Source organism: Denticeps clupeoides, chromosome 8 (assembly GCF_900700375.1).
Source record: "Denticeps clupeoides chromosome 8, fDenClu1.1, whole genome shotgun sequence".
Lineage (NCBI taxonomy): Eukaryota > Metazoa > Chordata > Actinopteri > Clupeiformes > Denticipitidae > Denticeps > Denticeps clupeoides.
The window spans coordinates 6,773,673-6,796,734 of record NC_041714.1 but is presented as its reverse complement, the minus strand read 5'-3'; the positions used below and the strand labels follow the sequence as shown (position 1 = coordinate 6,796,734).

General features: G+C 42.0%; 1 protein-coding gene across 9 annotated transcripts; it reads right to left on the bottom strand.

The window, feature by feature from the left end:
- Positions 1–692: 692 nt before the first annotated feature.
- fam135a (family with sequence similarity 135 member A) lies at positions 693–23,062 on the bottom strand. 9 transcript variants are annotated; one of them, XM_028989337.1, is made up of 23 exons: positions 22,690–23,061; positions 22,093–22,171; positions 20,720–20,768; positions 20,493–20,621; positions 15,830–15,909; positions 13,529–13,668; positions 13,375–13,445; positions 13,120–13,293; positions 12,871–12,997; positions 12,144–12,297; positions 11,546–11,623; positions 11,124–11,173; positions 10,385–10,543; positions 9,584–9,657; positions 9,353–9,507; positions 7,413–9,216; positions 6,871–7,031; positions 6,334–6,425; positions 6,143–6,240; positions 5,869–6,020; positions 5,298–5,408; positions 5,100–5,213; positions 693–1,671 (listed from the first exon to the last, which is right to left on the bottom strand). In XM_028989337.1, exons 4-23 carry the CDS (start codon positions 20,567–20,569, stop codon positions 1,466–1,468), a joined length of 4,077 nt encoding a protein of 1,358 aa, XP_028845170.1. In that variant the 5' UTR covers positions 20,570–20,621; positions 20,720–20,768; positions 22,093–22,171; positions 22,690–23,061; the 3' UTR covers positions 693–1,465. The 9 variants fall into 9 exon arrangements, with proteins under 9 accessions (XP_028845170.1, XP_028845171.1, XP_028845163.1 ...); XM_028989330.1 differs by having other exon boundaries at positions 1,466–1,671; positions 20,726–20,768; positions 22,690–23,062; XM_028989331.1 differs by having other exon boundaries at positions 1,466–1,671; positions 22,732–23,061.

The following is a 23,062-nucleotide window of genomic DNA, read 5'->3' as shown; positions in this document are numbered from 1 at the left end:
GGTCCCCTGGGATGAAAATTTCACTTTGAGAGATTATTTAACATATATATATACATACACACACACACAAGTTCCCCTAGCCTGTCTATGGTCCTGCAGTGGCTAGAAATGACGATAGGTGTAAAATGTGCTTTGGTCATTCTGCTTCACCGTTCAGATGGTCGGATCTGGAAAGAAAGGTTACATGAAATCCTGTCTGCACCAAACTTTGTGATTGGTTTTTATGATGTAATTTATGCGAATGCCCCCTCAACTACTATAGGCCGCTCTCCTCATTAGTATTTAAAGTTACAGACACTGAAATCTCATTTTGGGACTGGATAAAAGTGGCCGTAATTTTGCACCACAGCTGAATTTTGGAAAATGTCTTCAGATAAAGTATTAGGGGACCACAAAGACCGATGTAAAAAATGTGTGCCTTCCGTAGTGTCTTCGATAGGTGAAATTTGTGGGGGTGTTAAGGGTGATCATGACCAGCCAATATAACCCCCAATATAATTACAACATTACGATTAATAAATATAATTATTTTGAATTTATAACCGTTTTAAGAAAAATGCTTTTTAAGTGGTGAACATCCAACAGTTCTAAAATTCAGAATTCATTTCCAAAGCCAAAATGAATGAGTGGACGAGACTGTTTGCATACAGTACATTTAATGGAGAAGACTGCAGTCAATGATACAAAACCAATTTAGACAGACAAAAAAGATTGATTTTATTATTTAAAATACATTTTTGTTTACAAGCATAAATAATTTCCCCCCAAAACAAAACATAAATACTTTCCATAAACAGTTTGGATTAATAATGTATTGTGCTGAATTGACATCACCCCAAGCATGATAACCAATATTTCATATTTAAAACCCCTGTAGTAAAAACGTTAACTTGCTCCAAGTCGAGGTTCTCTCCCCAACACCAGGTCGGGTTAGTGTTGTGCAGTGTGTTGCGGAGCACCAGGTCCGAGGATGCTGCTAATGAGCTACAATCAATTCTCCATCTGGAAGCCTTTGTCGTTGCAAGTGTAAAAAAACGATTGTAAAAAACGTGAGTAGTAAAAATGACAAGTGTCATAGAAAATCCTCTTACACAATCGAGTGAAATGGGTTTCCTCTGAGATAATGAGAGCACACTTGGTTCACCTCCCTCAAATAAATTATTTTTTAGCAGCTACATCTCCAGTTAAGAAATAAAATTGTTACTTGAAAATAAATGTAGGAGTAAACCAGTAAAATATCATTTTTACACAAACCATTAAAATACCACAAAAAAAGAGAAGTCCGATATTCATGCTGACAGTACATTAAAATAATTTTTTAAAATGGCAGTATTAAAAATGAAAATTCCATCACACCAAAAGAACACTGACATATTTCGCCTCTCACAACCATGATTCATACTTGATAACCATAAAAATGATCAGAATGAAATGTCTTTTGTCTGAATGTAGTGAGGTATTATCTCTACTGAAAGAACTTGAGGCCTGCAACCAGGAAAAACTTTTCCAGGAAAATCTCTGAGTCCAGAACGGCGATGTGTGCCGCCCTGCCAATCAGGGAGTTGGCGGTGTTGGGCAGCGCGTGAATCACATCGTAGCGCACCAGGTTACAATCTTTGTTCTGAAGCACAGGTAGCAGTAGGTTTTCTATCATTTCTGCATATACTGGGCCTGAGACAAACAAGGAAAGTGCATGTTAAAGACTGACATTTCCAGAAGGAATATATTCATATTCAAATACAGTACAGGCCAAAAGTTTGGACACACCTTCTCATTCAATGAGATTTCTTTATTTTCATGACCATTTACATTGGTAGATTCTCACTGAAGGCATCAAAACTATGAATGAACACATGTGGAGTTATGTACTTAACAAAAAGGGGAGACCTGACCTCCACAGTCACCGGACCTGAACCCAATCCAGATGGTTTGGGGTGAGCTGGACCGCAGAGTGAAGGCAAAGGGGCCAACAAGTGCTAAACACCTCTGGGAACTCCTTCAAGACTGTTGGAAAACCATTTCTGGTGACGACCTCTTGAAGCTCATCGAGAGAATGCCAAGAGTGTGCAAAGCAGTAATCAGATTTTTGAAGAAACTAGAATATAAAAAATATGACTTTGTTTTAGAATATAAAACAAAGTACATAACTCCACGTGTTCATTCATAGTTTTGATGCCTTCAGTGAGGATCTATCAATGTAAATGGTCATGAAAATAAAGAAAACACATTGAATGAGAAGGTGTCCAAACTTTTTGCCTGTACTGTATATTATTATTTCACATATTTTACAAACACTCACACACAAACGCTCACCTCACTCTCAATCACTGCTTAATTCTAAAACCGGGTATACACTGCATACACTAAAAGCTCATGATTTATGTACGCCTGATGTTTAGATGCAACATGACTGCTCACACTACACAAGCCATATGAACATGTCGAAAACAGAAGAACCTCCTTCAGAAACGATGCTTAAAGCAAAACGCACAGTTTCGGCCAGGTGGCGGTGCGTATGACTACTCTTTGGTGGATAAGAAATGGGGAGATAGAAAAAAAAATGTATCACTATATATACACTGCTCAAAATCAAACTGTCCACTTAGGAAGCAAGTCTGATTGGCAATCAACTGTACATGCTGTTATGCAAATAGATGGAAATTATAGGTAATTAGCAAGACATCCCCAATCAAGTCGTGGTTCTGCAGGTGATGAGCACGGACCACTTCTCAGTTCCTATGCTTTCTGGCTGATCTTTTGGTCACTTTTGAATGCTGGTGGTGCTTTCACTCTGGTGGTGGCATGAGACGGAGTCTACAACCCACACAAGTGGGTCTGTTTCTGGCTGCTCAAGCGGTCAGAAACAGACTCCACGAAGGTGGTATGAGCCGACATCCACAGGTGGAGGTTGTGCTTACAGCCAAACACGTTTGCCATTTGCCAGACAATACCAAAATTGGCAAAAAATTGCCACTGGCGCCCTGTGCTCTTCACAGATGAAAGCAGGTTCACACTGAGCACATGTGACACAGGGTCTCAAAAAAAAAAAAAACACAGTGTGCCAGTTTAAGCTTATACATTCATGCCTACACAAGAAGTGTGAAACTTCACTGGTCTCACAATTCGATTCTGATTTTCTTGCAACAGTCGTATATAGTGGTAGTTTTCCTTTAAATCAGTATGCTGTGGGCTGAGTTAATAGTCTGCCCCAGTCCTGGCAGTTAGTAGTCTGCCTGATGCAGACTCTGCACCAAGCAGAGGAACCAAGCAGACTGGTCCAAGCTTCTGTGGTCCCTTTATTATTTAATTTTGTATTAAATAAAAGCAGTAACGTTTGATACATGTAACATCCCCATATCATGTACAGGGAGTGCAGAATTATTAGGCAAATGAGTATTTTGTTCACATCATCCTCTTAATGCATGTTGTCTTACTCCAAGCTGTATAGGCTCGAAAGCCTACTACCAATTGAGCATATTAGGTGATGTGCATCTCTGTAATGAGAAGGGGTGTGGTCTAATGACATCAACACCCTATATCAGGTGTGCATAATTATTAGGCAACTTCCTTTCTTTTGGCAAAATGGGTCAAAAGAAGGACTTGACAGGCTCAGAAAAGTCAAAAATGTGAGATATCTTGCAGAGGGATGCAGCACTCTTAAAATTGCAAAGCTTCTGAAGCGTGATCATCGAACAATCAAGCGTTTCATTCAAAATAGTCAACAGGGTCGCAAGAAGCGTGTGGAAAAACCAAGGTGCAAAATAACTGCCCATGAACTGAGAAGTCAAGCGTGCAGCTGCCAAGATGCCACTTGCCACCAGTTTGGCCATATTTCAGAGCTGCAACATCACTGGAGTGCCCAAAAGCACAAGGTGTCCAATACTCAGAGACATGGCCAATGTAAGAAAGGCTGAAAGACGACCACCACTGAACAAGAAACACAAGCTGAAACGTCAAGACTGGGCCAAGAAATATCTCAAGACTGATTTTTCTAAGGTTTTATGAACTGATGAAATGAGAGTGAGTCTTGATGGGCCAGATGGATGGGCCCGTGGCTGGATTGGTAAAGGGCAGAGAGCTCCAGTCCGACTCAGACGCCAGCAAGGTGGAGGTGGAGTACTGGTTTGGCTGGTATCATGAAAGATGAGCTTGTGGGGCCTTTTCGGGTTGAGGATGGAGTCAAGCTCAACTCCCAGTCCTACTGCCAGTTTCTGGAAGACACCTTCTTCAAGCAGTGGTACAGGAAGAAGTCTGCATCCTTCAAGAAAAACATGATTTTCATGCAGGACAATGCTCCATCACACGCGTCCAAGTACTCCACAGCGTGGCTTGCAAGAAAGGGTATAAAAGAAGAAAAACTAATGACATGGCCTCCTTGTTCACCTGATCTGAACCCCATTGAGAACCTGTGGTCCATCATCAAATGTGAAATTTACAAGGAGGGAAAACAGTACACGTCTCTGAACAGTGTCTGGGAGGCTGTGGTTGCTGCTGCACACAACAGATCAAAACACTGACAGAATCCATGGATGGCAGGCTTTTGAGTGTCCTTGCAAAGAAAGGTGGCTATATTGGTCACTGATTTTGTTTTTGTTTTTGAATGTCAGAAATGTATATTTGTGAATGTGGAGATGTTATATTGGTTTCACTGGTAAAAAGAAATAATTGAAATGGGTATATATTTGTTTTTTGTTAAGTTGCCTAATAATTATGCACAGTAATAGGTCACCTGCACACACAGATATCCCCTTAATATAGCTAAAAAAAAAACTAAAAACTACTTCCAAAAACATTCAGCTTTGAAATTAATGAGTTTTTTGGGTTCATTGAGAACATGGTTGTTGTTCAATAATAAAATTATTCCTCAAAAATACAACTTGCCTAATAATTCTGCACTCCCTGTATGAGGGGTTACTGAACTGAGACATATGTGGTGTCAGCTGAGCCCGGACTAATCACAGACTCTTTTTCTGCTCAATGGAGATTGAAAGATCTATTGAAAAATCTAAAGCCGCTTTCATCTTGAGGCATAACAAGCAGAAACAAATTGGCTGCCTTCCTCATTGAAAAATGTTCTGAAGACTATTCAAAGGTCCTACCCGTCTGCTTGTCCTTTAAGGCTGTCTTACACATCTCAATGCGAGCGGAGTGATAGGGCACATAACGGTCCTGCAAAGAACCCACCAGCACAACATTCCTGAAGAACTGAAGGCCTGGAACATGGCAGATTGGATGTTAGTATAAAAAGTTCTGAAACAGCTCATGACAAAATAACAGTGAAAGAGTTTAGGCTGAACCTGCTTTCTTGCTGAGCTTGTAGAGGAAAGTTTGGCGAGGATCAGTGTGGTCTCGACAGGTCAGCTGGAGCAGTGAGCCGGACTTCTTCCACTTTTGCATGAACCACAGTCCTGGCAACATAAACACACACACAGATTCAAACACAGTCTAATCCTAAAACTTAAACTTTCGATTAACAAAAAAAATATAGACCAATCATGCATTACATACAACATGTGTCACTACAATTCAAATATACACTATACAATACACTACAATTCAAAGTGTAGGGTAATTTAGAAATGTCCTAGTTTTTGATGGGAAACAATTTTTGATGCATTTAAAAAATACATCAAATGTGTCAAAACACAGTCCAGACATGGTTAATGTAGCTGGAAATGTAAAGAAGAACTTTATCAGCTACAATTAGTCTTCAAATCTGGACAAATATCTAGTGCATCAGCAGATGTGGGTTTGTTTTGTTTTCCATGGAAAAACAAGTACATTTCTAAATGGGTCGAAACTTTTGAACAGTTTGATGACACCTCATACACCAACATTATTGTTGCCTTTATTTTAACTGAGACTTACCAGTGTTGACCAGGGCAGAGCTGTTGTAGAGGGTGCCCAAGTGAGGGCCTGACAAGGATAAGAATGTGTGAAGCCGGTTTAGGTAGCACTTAAACCTGGACCGAGTCAGGACAGAGCGAACAATCAGATTTCCCAGGGAGTGGCCCACAAAACTGTGGAGGGACAAAGAGGATGTGAAGAGGATGAAGAACAGCGTTCCAGCAAACGCTAAACTGAGAATGTTCCAGACAGCCAATGTTGCTGTGGTACAGTTATCACTACCACAATAACTTGCCTGATTTTAGATACGGTGAGATTGTAGATCTGAATATACTGCACAATTTCATCCAGTAACCGGTCCGTCATTGATTCAAAATCAGCAAATGTGTCATTCTGTATACAGCATAGACAAAAACATGCTAATGCATACAGCTTATGTAAATCAACCACCTCGTCAACTGTTTCAGTACATCAATCCATGTTTACCTGATTGCGCTCAGACATGAGGAAATCTATGCGAGCTCCAGGTAACCCCAACTCCAGATAGGTTTTCACCAGCCGGAGGTCAGCACTGTTGCCTAGGGTTCAATAAGGATACAATGCATGACATTCTGTTCTAAATTAAACCAAAACAAGACCCCACTTACTGTTAAAAAAAGGCGTAAAGATATAAAGTAGAAAAATAATGGTCTGGAGGTATCACCATGACAGAATAATCAAAACAAATCAAGTCCTTAGTTGAATAAAAAGTTTCTGGGAAATACATGGACAATTGTGTGTCGGGGAAAAAAAGTGCTTTATGAAGCCATTTTAACATCTTATGTGCCAGTATTTTTAAAAAAGAAATATGAACGTTTTTCAGAGCAATTTAGAAGCTCCCTGATTTCTACAAAGCTAAAAAAATATATTAATTTCACATTCCCATAGATATTTGTGTGCAGTTGCTGAATCTGCACACACCAATGTATTAACATATGAGCATCAGGTAAGGTAACAGCTGTGCGTGTTGGGAGTGCTGCATACCATCAAGGCCATGCACACAGACGATGAGGTGAATGCCCTCCTCACAGCTCTCATCTTCGTCTAGGCTGAAGTAGGGCAAGGTGGAGGCCAGCTCTTTCACCTCACTATACAGGAAACCTGGAAGCTTCAGCTGTTTTAGCTCCTCTTTCGCCTGGACAAACCTGGAGTTATTCAAAAAAAAGTTTAAATTTGCCACTAAAAAGGACACAGCAATTTTTGTAGCAATTTGTGTTGTGTAAAAAGTATATAAACAAAGAAAATCCATGCAGATTAAAAAAAATAAAAAATTTCTACAAAACTGTTGTTTCTGTTTTTTTTTTTTCTCCCCCCACTTCACTGCTTGATCTCAGTCTATCTGTAGAGTGCTTGGGCCATGCCCAACCAGCAAGAGCGGTCACATTTATCTTACATTATTAATACATAACAGCACACATTTTTGCCATTGAAAGATTAATTAGTGAAACTGTACCAACACAATGCAGATTATATTACTTCAGATTGGTACACATAAATGACACATGCTGCTAAAGGAGATGACTTACGCCTTCATGTGCGCTTCAGGGGTGCTCTCATACCACTGCATGACTGTGGCAGATACAGTTGAGCAGATGGGATGACTGCAGGCGGAAGTGCCACGCTCCAGGAGGTGTTCCAGTCCCACGCTATCATAGAGAAGACTCCTGGCCTCCGCTCCACACGCTTCCTCAGCACCATCCAGTGCCTTCCCCTCCTCCAACACTCCATTGATGTAGGCCAGGCCGTCGCTCTCCTCATAATAACCGTTCTCAATCATCTCATGATCTGCTTCTTCCTCCTCCTCCTCTTCTTCTTCTCCTTCCTCAGCTATGTTGGCCGAACCCACGATGTCCAGCGTGACCGATGACGTCTCCACTGGACTGATCTCCGATACATCGTTACTGGAGCGAGAGCCAAAGTAATTCTCAACCAGTCCACGTTTCACCAAATCTGTGCTGCTGGTTGTTGAGGTGCTGGATTGTCCAGTTGCTGGGGGTTCCTTGTGGGGATCCCTTGGGACCTCTGTGGTCACAACTGTCGTGACTCCTGAGATGGATGAAACATCGTCCTTAAATACCGCGTCATCTCCAACACTGAGCGCAGGAACTGTGTGGTGACGGTCGGCCAGGACGGGGTGGTACATGGTAGCTCTGCTTGGGGCATTAGTGGTACTAACATGAGAATCGGACCCACCAGAAAACACCAGGCTCTGCTCCTGAACCACAATGCTGGACTTCCTGCCCATCGCATCCCCAATCGGCTCATCATCGGAGGGCAGGGAGTTGACAGAGGTGAGGGAGGACTGGACTCCGCTAACAACACTGGTGGTCTCTGGACCACCATCTGAAGTCATGGTCATTCTGGAGGTGGGGCCTGTCAGGAGGGGCCTGGAAACCGAGGGCTTCTCCACCATCTGTGGGTCCCATTCCAGCTCAACGCCACCAAGTGCCACAACAGACTGAGGTCCAGGGGTGGTGGAGCTGGGCTCACTCTCAATTCCAGAGTCCGACAGACGAGAGGAAGAAACCAGGAAGACGCTATCGGGGAGCCGAATGCCTCCAGCGGCCACTTCACAGCCACTCTGGGAAGGTTTGGTAGCTGAGCACTCTGTCTTGGTGATCTCAGGTATGTCCATCTGGGAAGGTAAAATGACCGTGACATTCTCTCCCTGGTAGGGGTCTTTGCTGCTGGGTTTGACGTTGATGTGCCGTACTCCAGAGTCCGGTGGTGGCTCTAATACGTGTGGAGCTCTGTTGTCAGGGGCCACTGCTCCAGTGCCAGCCTGGGGTCTGGCTTCTGCACCAGACCTCAGGAGGTTGGTGAAATCATCCTTCTGACAGCTGATGCTCCCTTGGCATTCATCCTCTGTGGGAGCACTAGATGCCTGCTGAGCAGTGAGATACTTTATAGAATCAATCTCCTGAAAATACTTGGTGATACTCCTGCTGTCTCCATGTACATCCCCCAGTTCCTCCCTCTGGCTTCCCTGTGCATCACCCTCTTTGGGCTTGGCCAGAGGTTCCATGTGTGGATGCTTTAAGTTCTTGTAGCCTGTAAGGATCACAGAGTCTTTGGAGCTCTGTCTGATTAGCTTCTTTGAGTTTTCAGTCTTAACATTCTTCTTCAGTTTGATGGACTTGGCTTTGGACTTGAGAGGTGGCTCGCTATTCTCAGGCCATGTAGTGGCCAGGGCTGTATGTCGGTGCTGTGGATTGGGGCTTGCTAAACCTGCTGAACTGGCACCGCTGTCTTTAGTACCAGGCTTCTCTGACCTGCCCGACACTGAGCCACTCCTGGTGCTATGTGGGCCGAGCCATGGTCCATCACGATCTAACAACAGGAACAAAGACCAATCTGATTACTGAACTTGTTAGCGGTTTAAAAATTGCTTACACACCAAACTGGAGACAATGCGAGAAACATGTATGAAGTTATTTGGTTAATTAGGGCGTGTAACACTACTGACCTTCAGTAACTGACTCAAGGTATCGGTCCTCAAAGATGATCGGCAAACAGTTAACATCCCCATCGAGATCTGCACATTCAACAGGAAGTGGAGGCAGAGAAAGGAAGTAGCTGGAACTCTTGATGGCTGCGGTCATTTGCTGATGGCTGTGAGCACTGTGGACAAACATCTTAAAATCAGCAACCTACCAGGAGACTGGAATAAAAGGTAAAAAGGGGGAAATTTACTCACTGCAACTCCTGATAGGCAAGGGCACTTTGTCTTGGGTGCTCCAAGCAAAAGAAAGCCTCAGCAAATCTTCTGACCTAAATATATGGTTTAGTACATAAACTAGTTTAATGGCAGAAGACAGGAAGCCACACAAGAGGTTTGTGTCAAAACTCAAGCACAACAGTGCAAACGAGAAAGCGAGTGGTGTAACTGCAAAGCCAGCAGCGAGAGAATAGAAGAGTGAGCTGTAAGCAAAACAAAATTATGGGTTCAAAGAAATTAAGACAAATAGACACGATAACATAATTAATTCGGATGCATCTTCGAAATTTTACTTTTCGTAGCCCTGCTTTTCTCGCATCAGTAAAATGTTTTTTTCTTTTTTTCTGTGCTTGATCTTTTTGCTAATTTTGCTTTTAAATTGTTGGCATCAGGGAGCCGCTATCAATATGTGGGCGACTCTTGAAACTACCGGGAGACTTGGGATGTCTGGCAGCCGTGTGGCTCCATTTAAAAGTAAATACTTTTACTTTTAAAAGTAAATGTAAATACACACAATATGCTCATTTCTGCTATTTTTATTGTGATTGTGATGCCCAAAGCTGATCACTGAGATCGAGCTGAATTTTATAATTCATCAAGATCATATAAATCGCCCACCCAATCCACAAGGTCAAAAGACAAAATTTACAATCACACTGTAAAACCACTCACAAATATTCCTGGGCCAACCTTTTAACAAGCCAAACCAAAATTCATGTTAAGGGAACATCCATGTGACAGTTTAGTCCTAAAAAGAGACAATAGGTTACTATCACTCACTCGCAATGTGTGATGCTCCAGCGCCAACAGAGCTGCAACACTCTCATGCAGTGACACAACCTCAAGGAACTGTCCCCATAGCGCCATGAGCAGTGAGCACAACTGAGCCAGGTTCATGTTCACCAGCTCCGCCAGTTCATCAGGACTCTCTGCTCTTTGCTGTAGACACACATACAGACATACAGTCAGCCAGCAGGGGGCACCACTGCACCAAAACAGACATCTGAGATTAACACTCCTTACAAAACCCTGTGCATTTATATTGTGAACATTTACAATTATTTGAAGGGACAATTTAAATGGGAAAATAACTTAGCTTGATGTAAATCTGCATTGCATGATGATGCAAAACAAGGAAATCTGTATGCATTATGATAATTAGTTACATTTTTAGTAAGTTACCAAAAATGAATGCCAATGTGTTGAGAGGAGCAGGTCCACACCCATACATGGCAGGATGAGATTTTATATCACAGGCTGCTGGTTTGAAATGTGAGGACATCTTTAAGAATCTACTACCACAGCCACAGTCAGGAAAAGTCTAGGCTGTTAATATTCTTCATGAAATGACTTCAAAGGCAAAGCAAAGCATGTTTAATAAATAGGAAATATATTTCAGATCTTTTCAATTTTTGATAAAAATCCTGACTGATGTAAGAGGAAGTAAAAGCAACTCCCTCTGACCAGTGTCAGCACACGAGAAGTCAAAATCACAGACAAATAAAGTAGTCACAAATACCTTGACATGCTCACAGAGCTCGGCCAGGCGGGCCTCTACATCAACCTTTTCTGATAAGACAAAGAGCATAGAGAAGGCCTTATGAACAACAACTCCTCCAAACACACAGTCCTGTGCTTAGCATATATACTGAAGTGTGGCTGAGAGAATCATTTCATTAGTCCATCAGTGGGACTAGAGGAAGAAAAGAGATTGAACAGGCATAACAGAGAAGAGCCACCCCGGCTGCAAACATACATCAGCTCAAGGCTGGAAAAAAGCAGTGGAGAAACAGACGAGGCCAAGAAGTTCCTTCACCGTGAAATACTCATTCCAGATGGCTGGAAAGGAGATAAAGAGGAGGAAAGGTGGCGAGGTGCTCGATGAAGGGGGAAAAATGAAAGGCGTTTTTATTTGCAGGGATTGATTTGAGGGGGACATACCTATGTAGACGTGCCTTTGACTTCTGGGGTAAGGTCTTCTGAGAACTCTTTCATAAAGGACTTGCATGCTGGGCTTGGCTAGTGGTGGGATTGCACATATAGGTACAGTTCAACTTGGCTTCCTTCCTGTCCTCAATGCCATGCAGATCAGTTCTAATAAAATGCCTGCAACAGGCCTTGTTAATGGTTATTTTTGGTTTAATATTTTATTATTATATTTTATTAGAATTATCAGTGTTTGGTTGCATCACAAATAATACAACTGTATTTTAAGAATTGTATAAAAATATAGTTATGTAATTATTCTATTAATACAGCTCATTTTAGTTGGATTCACTAATGTTTGAGTGTCGAAACACAGCCTAATTGATTAGTACATATATGGCAAGACAAGTAGACAAGAAAACCTGACAAAACCAAACCAATTAACAATAATACAGAAAAAATATGACAGTTCACAATGACTGGATGCAACAAAAAAAACAACAAAAACAGCTCCACACAACATTTTGGCATGTCACTTTACACAGGCACTTCTTCAGTCACATCAAGTAAAGTAATATTGTGGTATCTGTTTCCTCTGGGCGGATCATATTACCTTGCTCCATCCTGTGAGTGGAGGGTAGGTTCTTGGTCAGCGTTGTGAAGTAACTGAACAGGCCCTGATAAGCCAACAGTAGACTGGCGCACAAGGTCTGGTGGAGGTTGCAAGCATGCTGCAGACACTGATCAGACACCAGAAACGTCTTTCCCTGGCAGAGAGGAGATTAAAAACCGCAGTCAGAACCCACAGGAATAAACCTGTTATTCCCATATCCTCTCTCAACTGCCCACTCAAACGTGACCTCTGGTGTCTGTCCTGGAGATCAGATAATGTAGCTGGGCGTAAGTCCAAAGGGCTTACTGCTTCTCAGAGGCTTAACCCTGCGGCTCAGTACACACCTACAATCTAGACCTGGGATCTATAGAGAGCTTTTGTTATGTATGAAAAATCGTGGGCTGTAGCTCTTCTTGAACGACTATGGTGCATCCTCTCACTTACTACAGTTTCTGCTGCAGTGTTACATCACAGCAATCAACCCAGTTCACATTAAAAGGCTCAGCTAAAGCCTGAGAGGCTTTTAAAAAGAATATCTTGTTAAACGTATGGACATTTATTAGAGGAATGGACTCTAAGCGGTCAGTTACAGGCTGCAAGTCTGCATTTCCAGCCACAGGCCAATTCAGCAGGGCTTTGTCATTTTTAACTGTCTAGTGGTCAATGCACTCAATGCATAAAATAATCAATGGCCAGAGTTTATGGAACAGTGCCACTAGAAACTTACATCTGGGGACAGGTGCCTGACATAACTGCTGCCAAACACCACAGACTCCAGCGGAGGAATGACCGAGTCTTTGCTCTGTGCGGGGGAATTCCGGTTCAGCCAGGTGCTTTTCACAGGTCGAGGGAAGCTAAGCATCAACAAAAAAAGTGAGAGGTCATATCAATCACTGACACCAAATCAACACTTCACTACAAGGACTGAATATGGCTACAGGAAACAAATAGGCTTACATTAGTCTAGTGAGCTGACCTGATAAGTGGCTGGTGCAGGGCTACCAGGGAGGCATGGACGACCACAGAGATGACAGACAAGTGGAAGTAGTCAAACATGACATTGATGTGCTGGTGAATACCTCGCTGGAGGCTAAAGTGCAAGTGCAGAGTTCGGCTGCTGATGCTCTGCAAAGAGCTGGGATCCTCTGGCCTGTAAACAGGACAAGGAAGAAATTAGGAAATATAGCTTGCTCGCTATACATCTGTTTAACCATCCCACTGGAATACGTACGAGTAGTCACCATCAGTGAAGAATAGATCCAGAGACAACTGAAAATCCATCTCATTTAGTGATTCCTCTACCTATGAATGTAATAAAGGACCCTCAGTTAAAAATGCAACAGGTACACTAGGTGAGCATCAGACCAGTTCAATTCTATACTCACCTTCTTCTCATCCAGCAGCATCATGAGTTTGAATACGAGCACATCATTGACTACAACCTCCTCATTTTTGTATAGAATCTGAAAGGTTTTACTGCAGATTACATCATCTTGAATGGTTGCAGGGAAAGCCAAGTCTGTTCCTGGACACAGGAAAAGGCAAATAAGTTTTTGATTACAATTGCACAGTTTGGTGCATCTCGTAATGTCCTAATTAATAGCACAATCCTTCAGACACAGTCACCACGATTCAGTATCAGCCTACTAATATAATCCTAATCCCAAACATGGACTGACTGTTTGAACACCAAAATTTTCACAAGTAATCGGTAAACAGACTAAAACCCAGAGCCACAAAAATCACTGTTTGCTCAATGTCAAACTGCACAAAAAACCTTGGTGCCATGGGACAAATGAAGCACAAGAGAATGAAATGAAGTGTACAAGAGGGCATCCATTGTGAAATCAGTGCAGTAGAGAGGCTTTGATGAAATCAATGTGGGAAAAATAATCAATAATGGAGGTACTGCTCTCACCCATATTCACCAAACAGGGTGTCTGTATCTAAAGACGTTGATAGGGTCATATATGGGGACGTTAATAAGACATTCTTTGTCCTGTAACTCACTCCACCCAAAACCTATTACCATACAAAGCTCTCAAACATTCCTTAAGAAATCTCTTTAACCACGCATTACTTCTGCTCTACTTCAGACCCAAAAGGCCTCTCGCATTTCTGCTCGGGTTTGGTCACATTTCTCTGAAAAAAAACAAGTCAGCAAACAAACATGCTGGAGAAAGAGAGCGAGGGAAAGAGAGCGTGAGAGAGGCAGGTGTGCATGTTTCGGGCCATTCCACAAACAGCAGCAGATGAGAGTCACAGTATAGCCAGGGTGGCACGTTTTGTCTGTCAAAGCTCAAAGTCAACAGACGAGTTTCAGGAGTTCGCAGTATGTGGCCCTGGGGCACCGTGAATCAGATTCAGGCAGAGCAAGATCATTTAACCGTTTAAAACACCGTCCCCCCAGGCCATAAGGAACAACATGACCAGCCAACTGAGCTCTTAATGCTCAACAATCCTAAATAACATTCATGAAGCTGCCAATCAGGATCTTTAGAGGTCAACACACCTTTGGAGATGAGGGCCCAAATCCAGTTCCCCTAATAACAACAACAAACCTTTATTCTGCACTTGAAACAGAAAGCACAGGTACAAACTGAACACTCCATCAACATATCCTCATCAGAAAGGACATTTCTAGCAGTGTGACCAAAATAGTGCAACAAACCTCTGATCATTTACATTGAAATTCTCTGCTTGCAATAGTTTTGCACAGAAGGCAAATTTTGCCATTCCACCATGAATACACATTACTTGAATCGTTAGTAATGCAGGGGTGATATTTGAGAGAGAGATAGATATATAAAAACCATAGATGATAGATGGAATATATTGTGGTATATGAATTGATATATAAATATAAATGCAATTGTTTTTAAAAGGATAACGTGTCCATAGCAAAGGCACTGCAGCATATAATTAACCTTTTACAGATCCATTAACATATAGCATAACCGTATACCAGATAAAACAATATCTGGGCGATTCTACTGAAAGAGGACTTTCTGTCACACTCATAATGCCAGTGAAACGCCAGTTATATATATGATGTGAGTGATTATATAAAATTTTAGGATTTTCTTTATTCAGCTGTAGAGTTACAAAAAAAAAAAAAAAAAGTCAGAAAATATTTAAATAATACTATGCTTGTTAATCACGCTGTCCCTCCAAGATTTTTAAAATCATAATGACTTTTTTGCAGAGGGCACCAAACATGCTAGGATGCCCCTGGTCATTTCCTTGTGCGGTGTCAGTACCCAATCAGTACCACTTGCATGATGGCCTGCGTGATACAAGTTGGATACTGACACGCATGCTTCACTTAATAAACCCGGAAGAGCGCAGAAACCGGTATATTACTGACAGATTAAAGGCTTCCTTAATTTTTATTTCTGGGGTCTACAATACTTTTTAGATTTAAGTATTACTAGTCATTTTTAACAATATTTAAGGTCGTATTTTTTGGAAACTCGGCCAAAACTAGTGGCTCGTGCTGCAAGTAGTGCAGGTGTTACAACGGACATTTTTGCAGTAGGCCGGTATAATCAAAATATCTCCAAAATTTATATCAAATACTGTTTATACCGTGCAGCCTTAATTTTCATGTCTCGTGTCTCCACAAATTCCCTCAAACCATACCAAGCAAAAGCAGACTGGTGGAGTGTGTGCACTGGTGGACTGACCTGATGGTCGGAGCAGACTGGCCTCCACTCTGTGAGGGACCCGTGGCGGCACCTTCATACTGGCACGGATCTGGTAGAATCTGACAACAGAAACATAGCCAAGTGAGCCATGAGCACAATCAAGCATGACAGATCGAAAAGACAGAACAAAGCAGAAAAAAAAAAAAAAAAAAAAAAACAGAACCTGCTTCATTCTCTCCAAACTGGAAACCTTACAGCATCCACATCCTGAACCCAACTAAATGCCTATGTTGCTCGATGCAGTATTTTTATGCAGGAAATTGCAGAAGAAGGTGATTTTTTTTGTGTGTGTGTAATTTATTAAATCTTCTTCCAGTGAGAATAAAGCCGCACTGTCTGTAAGTTTCGTCGGTAAATGCCAGACACATTTGGTTGTCTGGTCTGTGTGCACATGCGTACAGTGCTGTCCAGCATATGGTGCTGTGTGACCTGAGGTCCAGCTGACTGTGGCAAGGGAGAAGTGCGCACACACAAAAACGGACACAAATGAGGTCTGTGTGCAGATTTAAAGAAATATTGCTTTATGAGAAGGGGACTGTCTAACACATAAAGAGTATGTAGAACAGGAAGGACCAGGAAGTGTTCCAGCTGACTCAGACAAGTGAACAGGACCACTGTTTGTTTTCACTTACGCCCATGGCTGGTATCTTTTGAAAAAAGAGCCAGGGGTTGTGCTCAGTCCATACAGGAATTTTCCATAAGCTACAATTTTATTACATTTTTCAGAAAGTTGACACCAATTTGTTTGAGCATCATAAAAATACAATGGTCAATTCCAACAGGCTGTCCCATTAAAGGAAAAGGACACAATTATACCAATAAGTACGCAGAATGTTCTAATCCTAGCATGGAGTCTGAAATCAGAATCAGTTCAGAGGAAATAGAGAATATTGAATTGTAATTGTATCTCCTGTAGAGTAGGGGGAAAAAAAACAATAGCACACTTTTAAAAGATCAATAAAAGGACTTACGTTTTCAGCACTACTACTAAAATAATAATGATGTCATTAGAACATAATGCAAAAATTATGGACAGCTTTAAATGAGTAATGAGGTGGCTGTGTCCACAGGGAGGGTCATGCTGTCAGATCACAAGCAACATTAAAGAGTGTCAGCATGACACGCATCGATCCCCCTGCCTTGCAGCAGGAAACTACATGCATTAGCGAAGACCCACTGCAAACAGCAAACAGAATCCATAATCCCCGCCATTCACAGAGCCACGTTCTGAGAGCTTCACAAGAACAAGCAGCCACTTATTGTTTCTTGGTGTCACTCTTTAGGCATGAATCACGTTGACTTTCTCAGTAAAATCTAATGACAGCAGACAACATGGACAACAGATTTACAGATGATGTTTGAATTGGCAATCCTACGGAAACACTACTTTTCACCAAGCAGAACGTGTGAGTTAAAGAGGAGATTTTTTTCTTTCTTTTGTGATATACACCGACAACCTCCGGTGAAATGGGTGAAGTGTGAGGAACACAGTGAAATGGTGGAGGAAAGGAGATGGTTGCTGCACTACACTTGCTTGGTGGTGTATTGAGAGGAGTGGGTTTAATTTGTCCGGAAAGAGAAAATAGTTTGCATGAGAGCTGTGACAGAAATAATTATACACCAACAAAAAGGACTGGGTGGATTGTTAGTTCCTCCTCTCCAAGAGACATGCAGGCAGTCATGTCTGTATATCTGTTTATTTCTGTAAATCCTGAAGATATTATATCTGGGAACATGCCCAATTGCATCTATATACAAAAAAGCATCCCTAGATGTTTGAATGCAGATAAGAAAATTTTGACAGCTCTCCATTAAATTTGTCCCATGAAAATAGATTGTGACCCGATCATGTTTGTAATGCTCACTGTGTTTTTTGACATGAAATCATGACATCTCTACTGACATCTACATGATTGTATACTATATACAGTGAAGGAGAAACTGTCAAGAATATCCACTAAAATAGGTTCTTCCTCAGCCCATGATACATCGATCATACAGCTGCTTCTGCTTTGTCATTTTATATGCAAGAACACACAATATGCTCACATGATGCTGTTATCGGTTTGCGCTTTTCTGTCCTTTTTGACATCCAGTCAGCTAATTCACAGGGAAGCTTGTTTTGGCACCATGACACTGTCATTAAGTCAACAAAACATGTTCCACTGAGTAAGCTTAAATCACGATCCCTGAAGACACCAAACAAAAGCCCACATGAACATTTCCTTTCTTACATTACATTTACAGCATTTATCAGACGTCCTTATCCAGAGCGACTTACAATCAGTAGTTACAGGGACAGTCCCCCCCTGGAGCAATTTACGATTAAGTGTCTTGTTCAGGGACACAACGGTAGTAAGTGGGATTTGAACCTGGGTCTTCTAGTTCATAGGCGAGTGTGTTACCCACTAGGCTACTACTTCTTGGATCCAGCACTGAGCCAAATAGGAACAACTGCCCAAACGTTCACATCATTCATATAGGGAGCAAATGCAAGTGTAACTTTAAAATTGCAACCAGTGATGATCGGGCCACAGCATGCCATATTCGTAATAAGTTTTGTGCAGATCGGTTGATGGGTTTCTGTTATAGATTATTGTTGTATATGCGAATGACAGCAACTTCCTTTTGCATGGCGAACCATTCAAATTCACTGTGATGCCATAATGAATGAAAGCTCAAAAACATCCTCCTCTAGATCTTAAGGCTCCCCAGAACGAATCTCAGGCATATTTAATCCGCTCATGTGGATCAATATATAGATGTAAAAAACATAATTTCCTGTTATCAGCAAGTGACGCTTTGAGCGTTACGGGAATTTTTCCACATTGTAAAAGCAGATGAGAGCAACTTTCTCTTCCATGGCGACTCATCAAAATTCACCGGAATTCCACGGTCAAGCCATACAATGAAAACTCATCATCCCCAAGGCTGATGATGAAATTTAAATCAAATTTCAGGTATATGCAAAATACACTGTGAGGAACAAAGCAGCATAGAGTAACATAAATGGCGGTAGTAGCCTAGTGGGTAACACACTCGCCTATGAACCAGGAGACCCAGGTTCAAATCCCACTTACTACCATTGTGCTCCAGGGGGGGACTGTCCCTTACTGATTGTAAGTCGCTCTGGATAAGGGCGTCTGATAAATGCTGCAAATGTAAATATGGCATTTCCTGTTGCCACTAGGTGGCACTTTGACTATTCATGACACTTCATACATACACTTAGTTAGGACCACACCCTCAACATTCATGTAAAGCTTGGTCTAGATTGCATGTGCAAATGACTGCAACTTCGATCGGTTTCAATAGGGTCCTACGCACGTTGATGCTTCGGGCCCTTAAAAAACAATGGCTATGCATTTTTCTAGACAGTTAAACCCATTAGAATATTTTACACTTTTTTTTCTATTGATGCCATAATCAAGACCAATCAATACACCAAGCCTAGGCTGTGCTGTGAGCAGCAAAGCCATGGTAAAGGTTTCTAAAGGCACAGTCTCATTTCTGCTTCTGTATATTTTGCAGATATTAACCAGTGGCGTAAAGGAAACATCTTGAGCAATTTCCCTCCGAGATGTTCCCCTATTCAAAAGAAAATTATATTGCAATGTGACCTTTCAGCGAATAAGCATACTAGTGCATGAACTGCTGAATAATAAATGGCAAAGCTTTTTAAAGCAGGCACTCAGCATGTATTAGCTACACTATAATATGACCCAATCCAGCTCCCTTGGGTCCATTGTGGTACGAGCAACATGGCTGCTTTACTTGATTCTTATTAATAACTTTGAGGTGGAGAATTGCTGTGAGTGTTTGCGTTCATGATCAAAGATCCGCGGCATTTCCGCAAGCTCATACATGCCCAAATTCCACATGCTGAACTGTAAAATGTACAAAAAATATGATCCTGTTCTAATTTAGAATGAACAAAAATGACACCTGACATTATTAAGACTAACTGGGTTTGGTTTTGATACATGTTCTCTGTAAAGCTTTAGGTCTTTGATCCAACTCCTACAATCAAGCATTAATTGGAGTATATTCACATAAAGTTTTATCTATAAGCATACAGCAACCACTTATAAAACTATGCACAGAGATTAAGAAATTGATAGCTCATTGAGAGCATTTTGGTGATCCATTAAAATTTTTTTTAAAAATTAAAAATAATAAAAACATCAAAGTTTTTCAAAGTACACATCAAAGGTAACATCTCTTTGTCTGTTAACTATTCCTCTGATGTCAGCTGTATCAAAACAAAAAGCACTTTCAGAGGATTTCTTCAGCCTGATTTCATACCTGCCAATTATCAAGCAATAAATACAAAGAAACACTGAGTAACCCACATTGTAGTCACAGGGGGGAATAGCTTTTAACTGCTAGCTGGGAGGGCGATGGGAGTCTTATATAGAGACCCAGGCTGGGGGATCAGGCAGGGCACTTGTCATAAGATATGCCCATGGTATTACAGCTAGTTTTGGATCCAACCATCTGCTGTAACATTAACAGAAACTTGATTACAATTACTCAACTATTACTCAGGATTTCAAAAGATATCAGGTCTAAGTCAAAGAATTAAAAGTAGTATAAACCTGAGTAAATATAAGGCAACAAATATAAAATGAGGTTTACTTACCCTCTCTGGAACAGATCCACGTTGTAGAACTTGTGGAGCTCCACAGAGAACTCTACTGTGGCCTGAACCTCACTCATGTCGAACTTCAGATGTGTAGGAAGACCAGGCTCACATTATTTTGTGGCGTAACTATAGAGGCAGATTAAGCAATGTTAGGAGAGAAAAAAGTCAAACACAACACACAACAACATTCTCAGTTCCTAGTGATGAATATTTCTGCAACTCACACGCACAGGTTTTCTAATCCACATTTATGGATTTTGACCTGCATATGATCTAAAAAAAAAAAAGAGGGATGAGAAGAGAGACACAGCAGAGGGTGTTTCAGACATACAGAGAACTGAATGATACCTCGGGCAATCAAGCAGTATTCAAAAATAGCACTGAAACACTATATTCAAACCCGCATTATATTAGAATGCACATGCTGTTATTAACTCAATAATCAACTTGTATATTTAGAAAGGCCGGCTCAATGTGTAGGAAGATTAAGTAAAAGTGATATTAATATAATAGAAATCAAATATCAATATTCCTGTCAAGGTTTAAAGTCCCTTGACTCCATAGTGAGATGTGCAACTATAAGGTTAAGTTTGGTTACGTTCTTGCTATAATCACAAATACCATGCATATTTAATATGTGGAACACTTCAGGAATCCAACCTACATATGATTCTTGTTTTTAACATTCTTTCCTTCAGACTGGGTCATCAGCAGATCTGACAATTTCAGCTGAACAGACAGGTGAACACTGTTTCTTGGCTATCTGCTACTGTCCCCATATCCTCAGAAATTTGAGCATTAAAGAGCACCGTGCAGTACATGAAGAAATAAATCAAGAATTGACAACAAGAGGGATGTAACGGCCATCTCACTAACTTAGCAGCAAAATAAAACATAAGGCTAAAATCACCTAACTTTATGTAATTTATATAAAGCATACATCAAACACTTACATCCCTCTGATTATCACCCCTCGAAATAATTCTTGCAATGATACTAGTCGACATAATAAAACAGTACAAAGGTAGACACAGTGTTACAGAAGTCATGTAGATATCGTTTCTCATACTTTTATCTCTACTCTGCATGGTAAGGTCTGAATCATGCGAGTGAATCCACAACAGTTAAACTTGTCTGTGTGTGTGTGTGTTTCTTTAAGCAACTCTGAACAATTTTCCTATACACATGGCCCGCACTACATGGCCTTTTAGATAACAGTGGCATGCAAATACGCGATTGGTTTCAACAACTGGTGCAAATCTCTCTGGTGGCACTCGGGTGACCACAGAGTGTCAAGTAGGTGCAACGTAATCTGTCAAATAAGCACAAGGGCATGAAAATCTGAAGGCCCCGTTCAAGCTGACAGGTTTCGAGAGATGCTTCCTGTAATGAACGAGCGAGATGAACATCTCCAAACATGCCAAGCTGCTCACAAAACCTACAGTCGAACATAAATACAAACTAACAATAAAATTCTAACTAACCGGGACCCAGAAGGACTCGACTTTGATAGAGGTAAAAGGTAAAGTCGGCCTAAAGTCTGTAAAGTTTCCAGAGATCATGTGAGCAAAAAAGAAAAAGATTTGCCATTACTCACCATGGCCGCAGCTGACACGGTATCTTCCGATCGCGAAAATAAATCCACCCTCAACTTCTCAAAGACATACTGCTGAAGACTGGAAATGAGAGCAGAGGCAGGTTTCCGTCACCCAGCGACGATGACAACGACGGACACATAATTACAGCAAACGAGCAACTAGCGAGCAATTCAGAAAAAGAAAATATATATATAAATGGGCTTATAGAGGTAACCTAAACACCCCGAATCGGCGCATTCGTCGTATCAGCGGGCGTTTATCGGTGATAGCCGGGGTTTTGCCCATGTTCCAGCTGTGGTGCGACTACAGCCTGCACATCTGGATAAAGCACCTTAGCCGGGGACAGCGGGCGGCCTGGCTACTCAAAATACACCGACAAAATTCCCCAAAGCAAAGAGCGAAAAGTGACAGCTGCTTAGCCGAGGAGCTAACAGGAGTCCCGTCAAGACGGGGAACCCTGCGCCGGGGGGCGTTCGCGCCGCTAGCCTGCTAGCGGTAGCGGCTAATAGCCCAGCCAGGGGCCGAGCTGGCGGGGCAGACCGGACCCTGCGGGCGGGCCCGGATGGCCGTCGTAGGGGACAGTAAACGCGGTTTACCGGCGCTGCAGAGTCGGTGTTGCGCGTAACAGGCCGACGCACCAGGCTGGATTTGTGCGGCTGAGCGGCTCTCCTCGTCGGCGCAGCCCGCTGGAACTGCAGCGGCGCTCCGCGGCCAAATCCCTCCCGACGCTCCTCACATTAACGCCGGCAGAAAAAAGGCGCGTTCACCCCCCACTGGAGTCAAATGAACGAGCAAAAGAAAAGAAAGTTTTTAAAGGCGCGACAGAAGAGGAAGCGTCAGCCGCTTCGTAGTCGCATCTCCACCGCTTCCTCGGACGCCTGCCTCCGGTATGTTTTTCCCCTTCTTCCCTTCCCCCAGCAGGACCCTCAAGCCTGGCAGCAGCGCTGCTGGTGGAGGAGGTGGAGGAGG